The sequence below is a fragment of the Podarcis liolepis genome (genome assembly GCF_965112155.1).
Source record: "Podarcis liolepis genome assembly, chromosome: 17".
Classification (NCBI taxonomy): domain Eukaryota; kingdom Metazoa; phylum Chordata; class Lepidosauria; order Squamata; family Lacertidae; genus Podarcis; species Podarcis liolepis.
Window position 1 is genome coordinate 25,775,603 of NC_139571.1, and position 17,165 is coordinate 25,792,767.

Here is a 17,165-nt window from a genome sequence, read left to right on the forward strand (position 1 = left end):
GGACACTTTGTGTGGCAAGGGTGGGGGCAGAGGCCCAAGAACTTTCATTACTGGCCCTGGAAATCAATGTTAGCTGAGAAGAAGAAAAAGTATGGAGAAATCAACATACAAGGCCCAGAGCATTTAACCCACCCCTAACTGAAATGGATATAGAACATTAAAACAAAAGATTGAAGCAGATGTTTCAATGGATCAGTGTATCTCAATACACTAATTCAACAGGCTGGGGCTATGGGCTATGCACACAGAAATATGATTTCAGATCCTGGGATACATGCAGTAAGAATCATGAAAACAGATGCCAGTTCCACAGTTCTACAATCCCACTCACAGCGGCATTTATCCATGTACTTTTGTGAATCGGTGCTACTTTTGCCAAGCCCAAACAGCTTTCACACACCCCACTTAAATAGCAAGTCCCTCATGCCACATTGCAAGCTCCTATTGACAACCCCTCAACCCCTTCAAAAGACGTTTGCCATGCAGCACAGAGACACAGCTGTCAACTTTTCCCTTTTCTTGTGAGGAATCCTATTCAGAATAAGGGAATTTCCCTTAAAAAAGGGGAAACGTTGACAGCTCTGCACAGAGAGTAGATGCTACATAAACAGAAGTTCAGACTTTCCTTGGGCATGCAAAAGTAGCTACGCCATTCTTTCGATCCTGGTCCATATCTTGGAATTTTGCTTACTTTGATGTTGAGAAAATGCAAAAACAAGCCCAGACTAGTTATTACGGTAAATCCTTGCACAGAGATCTTGTGTCATCTTCCAAACTGTACCTATCTGAGGAAGGTCTTCATAGACGTTGACTATGTTTATGTATGTGCATCAGCAGAGATTAGTTGCTGTCAAATTAAATCTAGCACCCCAACTGTTTAGAACTTTTAAAACACAAAACAAGCAAAGTGACTCCCTATCGTTGGCTGAATACTAAAGAGGGTTGAGCGGCATGGAGAGGGCTCAAGGCAGACTAGATTTAGAAACAAAGGCACCATTGATCAGAGAATTTCATATATTGGTAACTTCAGGCATACCTGGCCAGGTCATGAAGCTATACTAAGTGTGTGTGTGTGTGTGTGTGTGTGTGTGTGTGTGTGTGTGTGTGAGAGAGAGAGAGAGAGAGAGAGAGAGAGAGAGAGAACAATACAATCTGGTTGTTTACCTAGCAAGAGTCCACCAAAATGAATGAGAAAAACATAGCTTTTGCCCTGTTATTGCAAGGCTGGGGAATGTGTGGCTGTCTCTGTTCTGTTGGAGTATAAATCTCAACATCTCTGAGTGTTGGCGGTGCTGGAAGGGGCTGATGGAAGTTGAAGTCCACCAATATCGGGGTGGTGGTTAGCTTCCAAATTGCTACATTATTGCATTTCAGCCAAATGTACTGAAAAAATTAAGGCAGTTTTGCAATGTCAGGTTCAATTGTTCTTCATACATATGGTAAAGGTAAAGGGACCCCTGACAGTTAAGTCCAGTCACAAACGACTCTGGGGTTGTGGCACTCATCTTGCTTTACAGGCCAAGGGAACCGGCATTTGTCTGCTTCCACAGACAGTTTTTCTGGGTCATGTGGCCAGAGCAGCGCACAGAAACGCCATTTACCTTCCCGCTGGAGCAGTACCAAATTATCTACTTGCACTGCGTGCTTTTGAACTGCTAGGTTGGCAGGAGCTGGGACCAAACAACGGGAGCTCAAAGCATCATGGGGCCTCGAACCTCCGACCTTCCGATCAGCAAGTCCAAGCAGCACAGTGGTTTAAACCACAGTGCCACCCGTGTCTCTTAATATGTATGGAAACATAAAATTGGTGTTTGTTATTGATCATACTACATCATTCCATCCTCAAACCCTGTAGACTGGTGTTGTGATTGCTGAGGCTTCTGGCCATGTCAAGAAATAATGCGGTTTCCACAAACATGGGGAATAAGCCCCAATTTTCCCCCAGCTGCATTCCCACCCCCCCCCAATCAGATGTGGCTCTAGGGGGATATCTCCGCAAACCTTCAAGAGTGATTTTTCAGGCATCATTGAGCTATCAAAAGAAAGGGGAGCAAAAATGTGGTCATTCTGGAGAAGGGAAAACTTTAAGAAACAGAGCCTATTAAAATTAATTCAATCAAGACTTTTGCCTAGTTTCTGAAAGCAAAAAAAAAAAAAAAGGACAAGGAAGGCAATTTCTCTGCACTGCACCTCAGCCCTTTGATAACAATAGGATGTTAAAAACACACAAGAGTACGCTGGACTGTTGCCAGACTATGTAATACAACTGAAGTGAATGGCAAGATGCCATTGTCTAGCAGTTCTTTAAAGGTTTTCCAGCTTTCACTTGCAACTGAAAGAATATTGCCCTAGAGAACCATGAGGGACATTTGACATGCAACTATATAGTGGTAGGAGTTTCTCATTAAAAAAAATGTCACCAAGGTAAACTTACCTCCAAACATTTTTTGGCACAGACAGCTTGTAACTCCTAACTTACTAGCTTAACATGGCAGTGTATCCTTTCTCTGTCACTTTTTTCATAGCATGACCTCTGGTATGCAAGCTGTACAGGGTGCATCTGCAGCCAAACCTTATGCGCTACTGAAGGAGAAGTAGCATGGTTCAGGATCAGGCCCATCAGCCCAAATCTGTGCCGGTACATCCTTCCACTCCTATGTTGGGATATGTTCAGCATATCTATCAACACCACTGAATCAGCACACTGGGAAATTGTCATTATTATTATTATTTCTTGCATTTGTTAGTTGTTTTTCTTACCAAGTAACTCAATGTGACTTACAACCCCTTCCATGGCAAAGCGACACAACTTCTTCTGAGGATAGGGCCACCATCACAGTTGCCCCACACTCAAAGGGGCTCCAGAACAGAGCCCAAAGAGACTTCATTTCAGAGTATTACGGAAGAACGATGTCAATCAACATTTGATGATATCCTTCTACCGTTCAACAATAGAAAGTGTCCTTTCATACTGCATCACTGTGTGGTACGCTGGTTTGACATCAACTGATAGGAAGTGCCTACAGAGGGTGGTGAATACAGCACAAGGTATTATGAGCTGTCCCGTGAATCTGCTGGATGAATAGCGGAATAATGTTGCCTCAGTAGAGTGATGAAAATTCTCAGAGATGATTCACACCTTGGCTGGCACTTTCTTGATCTCCTGCCCTCCAGCAGAAGATATAGAAGCATGATTAGTCGCACCAACAGGGTAAAGAACAGCTTCTATCCGTGGGTTGTTAGGCTGCCGAATGAAAAGATAACAACAGGGCAACTGACTTTTGGGTTTGGTGTGTGTGTATCAGTAAACGAGGGGAATTAAGATTAAGAGAGCTGAGTGGGGGGGTGCTTGTGTAATCTCACTGTATACAAGTTGTACAAGTGACAATAAAGTATTTCAGCATTGCTCCAGAGCTGTTGCCATATATAAAGGTGTAACAGGATCTAACAGTTTAAAGATAAGGAGGGCAAGGTGTGCAGCTGTGAACTTGGAGTAGGATCCTGTTTTAGCTGCTACGGTACAAGCTTTGGTTGCAATTAAAGCAGGAGATAGGATTGGGTTGCCCAGGGAAACATTCTAAAGGAGCTGTTAGGATATTTCCAAGTGCAGAGCTCAGTTGTATATTAAGTTATGATTTGATTGTTTGTTTGTATAAGACGTACTACTGAATGAAGGACTGCTTCAGTGCTGTGAACAAATGCAATGCTGTGTTATTAACTGTGAACTCTATGTGAAGTTTTTATCTGAGAAATCAACCCGAAAGGTGTGAAATCAAGACCATAGTGATTGAATTACTGAAACAGTGTGAATAGAAGAAGAAGAAGAAGAAGAAGAAGAGGAGGAGGAGGAGGAGGAGGAGGAGGAGGAGGAGTTTGGATTTGATATTGCACCTTTCACTCCCTTTAAGGAGTCTCAAAGCGGCTAACAATCTCCTTTCCCTTCCTCCCCCACAACAAACACTCTGTGAGGTAAGTGAGGCTGAGAGACTTCAAAGAAGTGTGACTGGCCCAAGGTCACCCAGCGGCTGCATGTGGAGGAGCGGAGACGCGAACCCGGTTCCCCAGATTACGAGTCCACCGTTCTTAACCACTACACCACACTGGCTCTCTTCCTTCGTTTGTCCTTCATTTGTATATATAATGCTAGTTAAACAATAATATGGCAATACTGACATTATTTAAATAATCTGCACCAACTTTCTTCTGGGTTTTCAAGACTTTTAAGTAAGTATCTCACATTCAGAAGGTGTTACGAGATAGGCATTATCAGTTTTCGCCATAGCACTTGCCATTCGTTCTCCATTTTTCATCAGCAAATTGAAAGCATATGAATTGTGTTTAACATTACACATTTCCAAACTTTCTCTTAGCATGTATTATGCAAAATTAAGAGCTATATGCAGACTTTTAAAAGACAGTATAAACTTGTAACAGACAGTATCATCCAATAGATACTATATGCTAACTGAAGAGATTAGCAAACTGGAAAAAAGTCCAATTTTTACATTTGTAGCAAGAAGTATCATCAATGTTGGTAGACTAAGGGCAGACTGAAACAAACCCAATTATGAAGATAACCTTTTCCTCCTTCCGAGCACTATCAAACATGATCCAGCACAAAAATGCTTAACTGTGGCAGGATTGTTCCCATACATTTTAAAATCATAACGAACATGGAAGCTGCCATGTCCATGTTTTTATGTTGGAATTGGACAAAGTTTCTACATTCCATTTCCTTAACAAAGCAAGGAATACGAAGGAGACATAGGACTGCAGTTCCTGAATTACCTTAAAAACAAGAGGCAGCTCTGAATCAGAAAGGATGAAAGTTGATTTATGATATTCCACCTGTCTACAAGAACCAAGTCTAAAGAACATCTGTGAATGCCACAGGTACATACAGACATATACTTTCCTATGTAAGGAGACCCCCTTTGGTTGGTGTTGTATTACGGCCTAACACAGGTTTACTTGGAGGTAAGTCGCACTGAGTTCAAAGTACTTCCTCTCTCGTTGGTGTGTACAGGATTGCTGCCCTAATCTGATTACAAAGCAACCAAGTACACTTGTTAATGAAGAAGAATCATAAACCTTAATAAACAAAAGCATTCGCTGCATCTGAAATGCCAAACCCAATTCATTTACTTAACGGTGGTTTATAACAGGAACAAGTGTTCTGATCAAGACAGATACACAAAAGTAGAAATAGTTCTATTATACAGAACCAAATGCCTCTTTTGGAAATTATATGATATGTTTGTGATGCTAACGAGCAGCTCACAAATACTGCTGTAGTTTACCCCTTCTAACCTCTACATTTACAGAAGATCCTCCTTGATGGTACCTTCAACATTATATATCCATTTGCTTTTAAATCAATTATGTCGCAAGTCTATTGAAAACAAAAGTTTCGTTAGCACAGTAAACGCTGGACTTGTGGTGCTCTGAAAATAAAGCAAGCAAACGGTTGAAATCTGTGGAGATATATTGCAAGACAAGAGAGGCCTGCTGGAACTCCTGCTATTAGTATTTCCATGAAAGCAAAAATCAAAGTTAATCTGGGCAAAATATTTAGGCACTCTCCTTTATTTCATTAAGTTGAACGTAGCATATGACAAGTTGCATTAACACAAACAGCCCACAACACAGCGTGTGATTACATTATATTTTTGATAACTAAAGCCTGAAAGACCAATATGGGCACAATTTCTTTAAAAACATTTGCTTACTAAATGAAAAAAAAGAAAAGAAAATTAGGCGGTACAGCATCTCAGAGATTACTGTCCATACTTTACTCCAGCTTCAGAACCTTAGCTTTGATTATAACCTAGTTTTTAATATTATTAAGACATACTTTTTATACAAGCCAAATTGCAAATATTGAGCTTGAAACCCAAAATGTGCCTAAGTTTCCCTACTTATATAAGCTAGATTACCATAAGTATGAAAAAAAAATCTGTTCATAATAAACACCATTCAAATATTTTCTTCAATTTAAGACCAAACTGAATAAAAGCATTAGATGAATGCAGATCATAAATATAATATTTTTGCAACAGGATTAGAAATCTATCTGATCATTAAGTAGTGGCCCAGGGTTTAATAAATTATTGCCCTCAATATCTACTTAAAAGTACAGGCACTTTTAAAGATTATTTAAAGTCCCTTTTCTTTGTGTTCACTTTTTTAGACTCTTCCACAAGTCTTACAATTTGCATTATTCAAAAACGAACAATATTTTAATAGGAGAAAATATACATATGAAAACATACATATTTTTCTACTCTCCATCTCAGAAATGCTTACAAGGAGGAAAAAACAATTGTAAACATTGCAATAATGTTGTAAACATTGTAGTGATCCTGTAAATTTTATCTTTAAAGTGACAATTCTTATCTACCTTATCTACTCGGAAATAAACCCCAGCTAAACATGTATAGGAAGGGAGCCTAAAATGAACAGAGAGAAGCTAAAAAGAATGGAAAATTTAAGCATATGAAATATCAAGAGATATGCAAACAAGTATGTGGCTGTGATACGCTTTATCATCAGAGTCCATATTCACTGATGGACCCTTCAAAAATGTAAGTAACTTCTTAAAAGACATTTAGAGCATGGTGCCATGGAATTCAATGGGATGACATCAGTGTAAACAAATAGAAAATCTCCCTCTGGAAGTCTGTTTTAAACACATTCACTTGGAAGCAAATGCTTCAAATGGAACAAATAAATTTGCCTACAATCACAGCTTTAACCCGAACCCTAATAATATAAGTCAAAAATGTTTCAATGAGACTTCCTTCCAAGCAGCCAACATAGAATTATTCATTTCCCACAAGATAATAATCTAAGCCACACAGGAAAACACTACATTTCAAGCGTTCTCTGAAAATACAGTGCAGTTTATTTATATCCCTGATAAGTCATTGCATGAACATTACATACCTAAACTTTTCAACGTGAGCAATTGCTACTTACGGAAGATGGTGCATTTACAAAAGTTTCATCACTGATTCAGTAGTTAACACATAAACCTCATACATGAAGAGAAGGAACTCATTTAAAGTTTATTACTTAAATGTACATATCGGATAAGAAGAGAAGCCTTGAGCCTACAATACCACTTTTTTTTTTTTTCAATATCCTTGCAGAACAAACTAAGGGAAGCACAGTTATATTAATTATCTGTATTTTAAAGATTATACCAATAAAATACTCATGAGTGAAAGTATTGATTTTCTTTTAACAATGCCAGCTTACTGGAAAGCTGTCCTTAAAGAAACCTTTCTTAAAACATAGGCATATTACTTTTTCAATAAAATCTGTGAACATGCAGTAATTTAATTAAACCTGTCACAACATACATTTTATAATACCATCCTCTGCACAGTGTTGCGCTACTTTAATGGCTCATTTAAATAACGAGCGAACACACGCACCGTGCACCAAATTCTGATTAAAGCGTACAACAGCAATCTGTTACCACCAAGTACTAATGCCAAATTAAAAAACATAGACTCACAAAACCACTTTTTAATCACTGACTCCCTTTCTTTTGTGCAACTAAATTGACGTGATCACTCAGCGTACAAGGGCTCAACAAGTCGAAATAGTTCCCTTCCCTCTGTGAAAAATTCGCAGCAAAAAAACAAAACAAAAAACAAAACAACAACGCGCAGCAAACATCCTTTAGATGAAAATGCTCCCTGAGTATGTAACCTCCTCAGAGGTTGCATATAGCAAGAATCACCTTTTGGGGGAAGGAAAAATAAATAAAACAAGCATAAAGTCCTTGGAAAGTGGTTTGCTGCAGGAAAGCACTAGGAATCAGGGAGCTGCCTTCTGTCCAGACTCTGGGACGTGCTGTCCATTGGCGCTCCTCATACCCACCGGCCATGAATAAAGTGTCTATTGTCTCTGCACTGTACTAATTGTGAAAAAACAGCCCATGCAGTAAGCATAATAATTATCCAGACAAACAAGCAAAGGCAATCAAGGAGGGAATGAAAGGAGTAAAAAAATACACGGACAGACAAAGCAACTCAGGAATGAAATTAATATTCATAATGAAAGGTTTTGCCAGCAGAAGGTCTTCATTCATAGCATGGCTATTTCATACAAGGGGCTATTGTCTAGACAACAAAATGAGCATATGAATAAAATTTCATGAAAACGCTGGTGAAGAGAAAAGCTTTTCTTTCCCAAAGTGCTCTGTTGCTGGTCCCCAGTATTTTGTTCAGAGAAACTTTCAAACGGTTCCTCTCAGTAACATTTTAAAAGTTGCCTCTCCCTGGCTTCTCCCTTCTCTTTTTGTTTTGTTTCCTTCCTTCGGTTGCAGCTGTACAAATATGATTTTTTTTAAAGCCATGCTCGCCCAAACAAAGAAGAATTGGACTTAATATGCATAGCTTCATTAACTAAATTTAATTATGCCAAGCGGCATATTAATCAGTAGTTGCTCTAGTTACTGTATTCAATGAAAGGGAGGAGGAAATTAAGGGAAGTGTGGGGGGGGGGGACACAATTGCATACTGATTAGGAAGCAGCTCGCAACGTGATACAATGCACTTTCCAAAGAATTATTCAGAAAGAAACAGAATAAATAGGCAGATTGCTCTGTTTTAGGACCAACTCAAGAACAATTAGTCAAGAACATGATGACATTGTTGCTTTCTTTCCCCACCGTCACTGCTTCTAGGTCTACATTCTCACACCCAGCCAGCCTGGGCACAAAGTAAAATTGACATTTTGTGGGGATTGTTGTTGTTGTTGTTTAGTTTCTTTAAAGAAAAGGAACGGGGGTTAAACCCTTCCTCCTGCTCCCCCTGTATTTCTAAAAAGGCTGCCTGTGACCCCAACCACAATAGAAGAGAAACCTTATCTAACATGCTATGATGCTTCAGGGCTCCGCAGAGGCAGTGCAACTTGCAGTTGGAAGTTTCTGCGCCTGGATGTGAACTTTACAAACACGTGCATTGCAACAATGAAGGAGGAGTTCAAAAAGAGAAGGGAGGGGAAAAAAAATCTTTCGGGAAGGAAAAAAAATTGTTATCACGCCAACTTACCATCCACCAAGTCCTAGCTGACATGTCATAACATAGCTGCCATTTTATGGAGCTGTCCGACGCCTTCCCTGCCATTACGCTGTCAGCAACCTTCATCTGATGCAACTCAATGGAAGATAAGATACCTAATCAAGAAAACATCAGCAGTGGCTTGCAGGGCTACATGTAGGCCAATCCTTATCACACTGCATCATGGGAAAAGCTCCTTTATTCGCAAGAACTCCAACCTCACAGATATAAAGACAAGGATCAGGTTTTGTTGCTTGTGTGTTAGGGTGTGTGTGTGTGTGTGTGTGTGTGTGTGTGTGTGTCTGAAGGGATCGGTGAAACGAGCGAACATTCCTCGTGTATCATGTGTACAAGACTTAAGTATTTTTCAAGTGGGCGGCTAAATGCTTTGCTGGGCAATGTAGGCTAAAGTTTATTTGCATTCTTTTTCTGTTGTATATTGTTTGACATGCTCCATGGTTTGCTTTGAGACCAAAAGAAATTTGGGGGGGGGGGAGCTATAACTGCTGAGAATTAATATCTCCCCGACAAAGGCATAATGGTTTCATTCACACAATCAGAGCACAGTTCAAATGTGTATGTATATCCAGTCTCTCTCTCTCTCTCTCTCTCTCTCTCTCTCTCTCTCTCTCTCACACACACACACACACACACACACACACACACAGGGTGGGGGGACATAGGTAGTAGCTGCAGATGAAGTTGCCAAAGGCTACAAACCCTATTAACATGCTAGACATATGGAAACAGTTTTAACTCTTTGCGATCCATGTTTAAACAAGAGACCAGCAGGCTGGGATGAAATAAATCTGCATAAAGATAGGAGGTGCAGTCAACACTTCAAGTTAGGGAAGGGGCAGGGCACTGGCAGGCTGTGAAGAGTTCCTGCACATTCCCTCTTCGAGAGCTCCTGAACTGCTCATAATGAAGCTGCATTGTCTTCATTCCAAACTGGTCCTGTCCGATGAAAGATATGTCCAGGAAAAGGTTTGTTTGCTTTGTTTGGCCCTTTATACATTTATATCATCTCCCAGCCCCGGGCAATTTCCAGGGCTTAATCTGAGCTCAGAAGCGCTTCACTGTTTTCAATAGCAGCAAATGAAGTCAAGCACAGTGCTTCTGAACATGTGTTGATTACCACTGATTAACACATAATCCCATGATATTAGAAGGCACAAAATGTCATTTCCAAGACAGACATGAGCCTCAGCACTTACTTTTCATCATCTGCACTTCACTCTTTGCATTCACTGAAAAAGTTATCTTTATTTCTGTTAAAGAGCATGTGCCACTTTTCTTTCAGTTGTAAACTACAAAGATTTTAAAAACAACTTAAACTGTTAACTTTCAACAAAGGCAATCAGCTGATCCACATTTTGTGTGGCAGGGCTTCACTTCCTTGCCTATTCCCATAACTAACTGAAACAGGACAGAGTTAGAAAAATATGCAAATATATACAAATTTACTGGCACAGAATTTTGGTAAATATTTTTGCAGCCTTGATTTATTATTACAGCCTTGATTTATATCTTCTTTCCATTAAAGAATTTGTTAGTTGCATTACAGGAAAGATCACATTGTGCTGGAAACATCCAGGAAAAGAAAGGTTCAATGAAATGGGAGAGAGACTTGAAAAGTGAATTCTTGGAAGAAAAGACGAAAGGTAGAATAAATATTTCTGTTGTGCTGTACTTCAGACTTACTGCTCACAAGAAAAAGATGAAGAATTTTATGGTACAGATCATGTTTGTTTCAGCATGGGCCATATACAATCCAAAAATCCCAAATCTCCTAATGCCATGTTGAAAGCTATGTTAACAAACAAACAAACAAACAAACAAACAAACAAACAAACAAACCCTCTTTCCTTGATTAAGTGTTGAAAATTCACATGTGCAATATTTTATATTAAAAAATCACAAGAATATAGAAGATCACTTTATGTATGAAGTATATCAGTATAAACTATTGTTGCAATTTTCACACACTTTTGACACTACTGATGCCTGCATGGATACCTTTTGCAAGCTGCTGTTAATCTGGTTGTTACAATCCATGTAAGGATTTTAGCATGTCAGGTTGACAAACAATTTTTTCCTATCATTTTCTGGCCTTCAAGGAGAATGTTTTTTTTTCAATTTCCCTCTTTAAAATAAATATCTTATTTGTAGTGCCATCCTTCTGACATTTTGAGCTACTATTCTATTTAAAGGCCCCAACTGGTGTTTTTTAAATAATAAACAACAACAATAAAGTAACAGTTATACTTGATCATGGGTTTTCTCATCTTTAAAATATGTCATTTCTTAAATTCTTGGAAATCCACTGCTACACTGCATTAGAACTTAAATGGTGTAAACATTTTAGCATTATTCAGGGTAGGGAGAAAAGCTTTATTAAAATAAGTACACATTTCAGGGAAAGTCCCAATAGAAATTCCTAATATGTGAAATTAGCAATAAAGATGATAAATGCCACAAGATATTGCAAGATACAGAAGTCTAACAGAATTTGTGCTAAATCTGTTGAAAACATCGTTTCTAAACAGATTCCACTCATTTTGCCTATTTTAGAACACACTGACAAAATTCAATATGTTGACCTGAATTTTATCTGAAGCAACCTGACAGTTTACCTGAAATCACAAGCGAAAGCAGTGAATAAAGAAGAATGAAATTCCCCTTGACAGCTATCTGCCAGGAAACAGCTGACTATCAATTGGTAAAGACCACAATGCATTTAGTGTCTCCCTATCAAGAACTCACCATGCAATAATGTGGTGGTAAAAGTAATCTGGTGGTAATTAAGCAACACTTGATTCCTGCGTTCATTATGCCAGACAATATTACTTTAACCCAGGCTTCCTCAAAATCGGCCCTCCAGATGTTTTTTTTTTTTGCCTACAACTCCCATGATCCCTAGCTAGCAGGACCAGTGGTCAGTGATGATGGGAATTGTAGTCTCAAAACATCTGGAGGGCCGAGGTTGAGGAAGCCTGCTTTAACTAGTGAAGAACTATAGCAGGGAGTTCTCCAAATTGGTTCACCTAATAGGAACATAGGTGCAGCCAAAGCTGAACTAATAAACAGGCCTCTCCACTCAGCTGATTCCCACATCATGGAAACCTTGGTTGTACAGTTTTCAGGAGAGGTCATTACAGAGGTTTTCAAAAGCTACCATATTTTTTGCTCTAGACTCACTTTTTCCCTCCTAAAAAGTAAGGGGAAATGTGTGTGCGTCTTATGGGGCGAATGCAGGCTGTGCAGCTATCCCAGAAGCCAGAACAACAAGAGGGATCGCTGCTTTCGCTGCGCAGCGATCCCTTTTGTTGTTCTGGCTTCTGAGATTCAGAATATTTTTCTTCTTGTTTTCCTCCTCCAAAAACTAGATGGGTCTTATGGTCTGGTGCGTCTTATAGAGCGAAAAATACGTAGTTAAGTTTCACTTGTGTGGGTTTTGTGTATGTGTAAATCAAGCAATTGAGTAGAGACTGCTAGATGCTCTTACTCCATTACCAGTGCTGAGTTTTTAATCAGTGCTCTCGCAATCTTATCCAAAATGTACTGTGTACTTTATATTGTATCTTATACTTTGTTGTAAGATGCCATTGTTTGATCTTCCAACTCTACTTTTCTACGAGTCTCAAACCAGCATCATGTAGATCGGAGCTCTTAAGCCATTCCTAATTTGTCACTAGGTGCTACTCACTTTTTTGTGATTTAAATATGTTACTTAAATTATAAGGTTGCCTTTGGTTCCTTTGCTGAAGGTACTGTTCTGTGCAAGAATATATAAAAAAAAAAAATTGTGAACTTGGCTTTCTTGGTTATTCTGAATAGCCAGCTGGTGAGCATCTAGGGATTTAACAAAGAGAATTTCCAGGTGGAATCCTAGGCACACCTGAAGTTTTCTGGAGAAAAGCCTCACCAGACACAGTCGGGCAAACATCCAAAATAAACCTGCAATATTCTTGGACAATATTTTCAGGAGAGCAAGGAATCTCTTCCCAGCCTTTGGAAAGCGAGAGCCTCCAGAGAAAGCAAGTGTGTGATAAACAGTCTAAGACCCATTTTTTGCTTTGAATTTAGAGAATGAGAGACAGTTGGGAGCTTTAAAGCTGGAATTTATCTGAACTGGAATGAAGGTCCAAATAGTTACTTTGAGGTTGGAGGCAAAACCAGCAATTTGCTGTTTTTAGTTGCCTATTTCCTCCCAAATTGTTACCAATGGGTAAATAATATTTATAAATTAGTAAATGTTTGTATTTGCTGTTACAAAGATACCTTTAGTCTTCAGTGCTTTGACATCCAACATCCAAAGAAAACAAAACTCAAGGAAGTAGGGAGCGTGTTACAATATAATTAAAACCAAGTTACATTTTCTTTCCTACCTTTTCAGATCATCTTTGAAGCAGAGAATGAAGATACAGTGGTGCCTTGCAAGACGAAATTAATCCGTTCCGCGAGTCTCTTCGTCTTGCGGTTTTTTCATCTTGCGAAGCACGGCTATTAGCGGTTTAGCGGCTATTAACAGCTTAGCGGCTTAGCGGCTATTAACGGCTTAGCGGCTTTAAGAAAAAGGAAACAAACTCGCAAGAACTCGCAAGACGTTTCGTCTTGCGAAGCAAGCCCATAGGAAAATTCGTCTTGCGGAACGACTCAAAAAACGGAAAACTCTTTCGTCTTGCGTGTTTTTCGTCTTGCGAGGCATTCGTCTTGCGAGGTACCACTGTAATAAGTTTTCTCGCATACCAAGCTTAAAGACTGAAGTTGCAAGGTCCAAACATTTTCCCTGGGATGTTTGCTCCTTTTTGAAAGCAATAAAAGAACAAGCAGTTTGCTCCATAGTAAGGGGAAGAAGCAAACTACCTTCCTGGCAAATTGCTGCTTGTATCCTCTTCCACTTTCCCCTTCCTCTGGCCCACCTGGGAAACTCAACCGACCTGCTGCACCTGGAACTAGGTAGGGAAAATACAACTGAATAGGACCCAGCTGTGGTCAGCCTGAGGAAGCACCATCCACCTTGGGCCTGGACAGAAAAAGCAAGTCTAGAGTGAGAGACGAGGGTGATGTTTACTGTCCCCAGAAACTCTTCTCATTGTGAAACGTTTGCAGGTGAGCTGAGTTTGGACCCTGGGTGAGAACCCAGAGTCTGAGAGGGAGGATGTGGTTGTCTGATGCTGCTTTGGTTTTTTGTATCCTACTTAGAAATATTTTTAATATATTAAGCGGTGTAGAAATCAAACCAATCAATTGCTTTGAAGCTCTAAAGTACTGAAGCTAATTTTCTAATGAATGAAGATAGAATGTGGCAGCTAGACTGGTGAATGGGAGTGGCCGCTGAGACCATATAACACCGTCCTGAAAGACCTACATTGGCTCCCAGTATGTTTCTGGGCACAATTCAAAGTGTTGGCGCTGACCTTTAAAGCCCTAGACCGCCTCAGCCTAGTATACCTGAAGGAGCATCTCCACCCCCATCGTTCAGCCAGGACACTGAGGCCCAGCTCCGAGGGCCTTCTCATTGTGTGAAGTGAGGTTACAGGGAACCAGGCAGAGGGCTTCTCAGTAGTGGCACCTGCCCTGTGGAACACCCTCCCATCAGATATCAGGGAAATAAACAACTATTTGACTTTTAGAAGACATCTGAAGGCAGCCCTGTTTAGGGAAGTTTTTAATGTTTGATGTTTTATTGCTGTTATTATTCTTATTCTTATTCTGCTGGGAGTTGCCCAGAGTGGCTGGGGAAACCCAGCCAGATGGGTGGGGTATAAACAACAAAAACAACAACAACAACAACAACAAAGTCATCTTGCAGCAATATTCTAATAGATAACTTGTCCCCTATTTACCAGAAATGTATATTAATCTGGTGGATGGGTTCTGAAGGCCATTTATCAGCAACATCTTAAGCATCCATGAAGATGACACACACAATTACATATGGCTTTTCCAAGTGAAATGCTGATTCAATGGTTTTATAGAGAGTATGTCAAACTATCACACCCAATTTCTGATTCTCTTTGTGCATATAACTCAAGCCAGACATATGCCAAAAAACTGTGGGGCATATTATCTACATGGACACTAGGCCCATAATGGAAATAGTCCTAAATAATAAAAATAATTTTAGAAAATTAAATAAAGTTAGGTCATAATGGCAGCATGTAAACACACTGAGGTGCAATTCTAAGCATGTTTACTTAAGGAGTAAGCCCCCACTGGAGACAACAAGCACAGCATTACAACAGCCAAAATACTGCATGTTATATTAAAGCTGATCCACTGCAGGTTCAAGACATATAGGATCATAGTTCTTCATAGCTCTCTCAAGCTCTACAAGTTCTAAGCAAAAGAATATGTTTTGCCAACATATTCAGCATCCTACATCTGCAGAAGCATTGTTTCCAAATTTATGCAAAATCAAAAATGTACCTGGTAGAACTAAAATGTTCACACTGATAATTAAATTCAAGTGAATACATATAACATTCCAAACCATGTGGCTCCTCCCACCTGCTGAGATTCAATTAGTTACTTTGTGGTTCAGCAAACCAGAGTTTGCCATGCAGCCCAACTGGCAAACTGTGGTTTGCACAATCAGGACTGGCAACCAAAGTTTGAAGCCACTTGCTGTCAGGGACTGGGGAAACCTTCCAGGGAGGAGGAAGAGGAAGACAGTATAGATTTACAACAGTGGTTTGCGGGAGGTCACAGCTCAGGGGCAGATGAGGGGGAAAGTTGGGAAATAATGGGAGAGGAGGAGGCAGAAGCGGAGCTGCAGCTGGCTGACATGGTGTCATTAGAAAACATTCCAGACTCTCCATCTCCCAGAACCCAGCAAGCCTTAAAAGTAGGAGAGCAAAGAGTTCAAAGACAGAGGGCATGTAGCAGCACCCGTAAAAGTAATGGGAGGGTGGAGATTCACTCAGGACAACACCATTATCCAAGACGATGGATTCTATAGCCTTTCTCTGTAAATACTGAAATAGAAAAGGAAGGCAATAAACTTCTCCTTGTTTTTATACTGTCCTGGGCAACCAGCTGGGAGCCGCTGACAGCATCCTGACACTTGCCCATCTTGGTTTGGAGGGTAAAAAGAGCTATGGTTTACCAATTTGGATAGAATAGAAACTTCAGAAGTAAATGGAGATTAGAGAAGCAAAACTACTAGCACAAAGTATATTCCAAATCCTCCAAACTATGGTTCAGAGGATCGGACTGTTACATCTGAACCAACCAAATGAAAGCAAAGCAACATTAATTTCAATAGGTCAGTCACACCCCTATCCTGTTTGTGCTAGTTCCAATTGCATGTGGTCCACTTTCTGCGAAAACATCATTTTGCTCATGAGCAGAAGCTGAGGTTTCCCTACATCATTACCAGTGCCCACCTTACTGTGAGCTGAGTGGTAGCAAATCACAAACAGTGAACTGTTCTAATACACAATGGGAACAAATACCTAACATGGTTATGAGTATTCATCTTATTTATTAACAGTGTTTCTAAATGCAAAGCATTTGGCATATACATAGAGAGTTTAAAATAAGTAAGAGCAGGTGGCAATGGGTCGTTAATATATGCATGAGTGTATGCTTATGAAAAGTCACATTTTGAGGGGTTTTTAAAGGATTTCCATTTATTTCAGAAAATACTGTGGTACCTCGGGTTAAGTACTTGATTCGTTCTGGAGGTCTGTTCTTAACCTGAAATTGTTCTTAACCTGAAGCACCACTTTAGCTAATGGGGCCTCCCGCTGCCGCCGTGCCGCCGGAGCACGATTTCTGTTCTCATCCTGAAGCAAAGTTCTTAACCTGAAGCACTGTTTCTGGGTTAGCGGAGTCTGTAACCTGAAGCGTATGTAACCTGAAGCATATGTAACCCAAAGTACCACTGTACCCCTAAAGATTTTTTTTAAGAAAAAAAAGTACTGACTGTTGCAAAGCTGCGAAGTAAGGGAGGACTGAACCCAGAATTAGCCCTGAAATGTCATAAACACATCATACAAAGGGGCGGAATAGAGTAGGCTTACATGCGCCCCGTCAACGCATGCGAGAGTCCCAAGTATAACTCCAGTGCAAAACGCAGAT

At 39.9% G+C, this 17,165-nt stretch overlaps 1 protein-coding gene and 1 long non-coding RNA gene across 4 annotated transcripts in view; one reads left to right on the forward strand and one right to left on the reverse strand.

The window, feature by feature from the left end:
* Positions 1 to 9,176, reverse strand: part of NFIB (nuclear factor I B) — a 299,659-nt gene extending 290,483 nt beyond the window's left edge. For all 3 annotated transcript variants that reach the window (XM_083482267.1, XM_083482278.1, XM_083482277.1), the window contains exon 1: positions 9,066 to 9,176. In XM_083482267.1, coding sequence (XP_083338393.1) covers positions 9,066 to 9,161 — 96 coding nt within the window. In that variant the 5' untranslated portion in view covers positions 9,162 to 9,176. The remainder of the gene's footprint in view (positions 1 to 9,065) is intronic.
* A 697-nt stretch (positions 9,177 to 9,873) lies between these two features.
* LOC310696638 lies at positions 9,874 to 14,786 on the forward strand. Its single transcript, XR_014520667.1, has 3 exons — positions 9,874 to 10,061; positions 13,474 to 13,506; positions 13,814 to 14,786. It is a non-coding gene; the product is annotated as an uncharacterized lncRNA (long non-coding RNA).
* Positions 14,787 to 17,165: the final 2,379 nt, after the last annotated feature.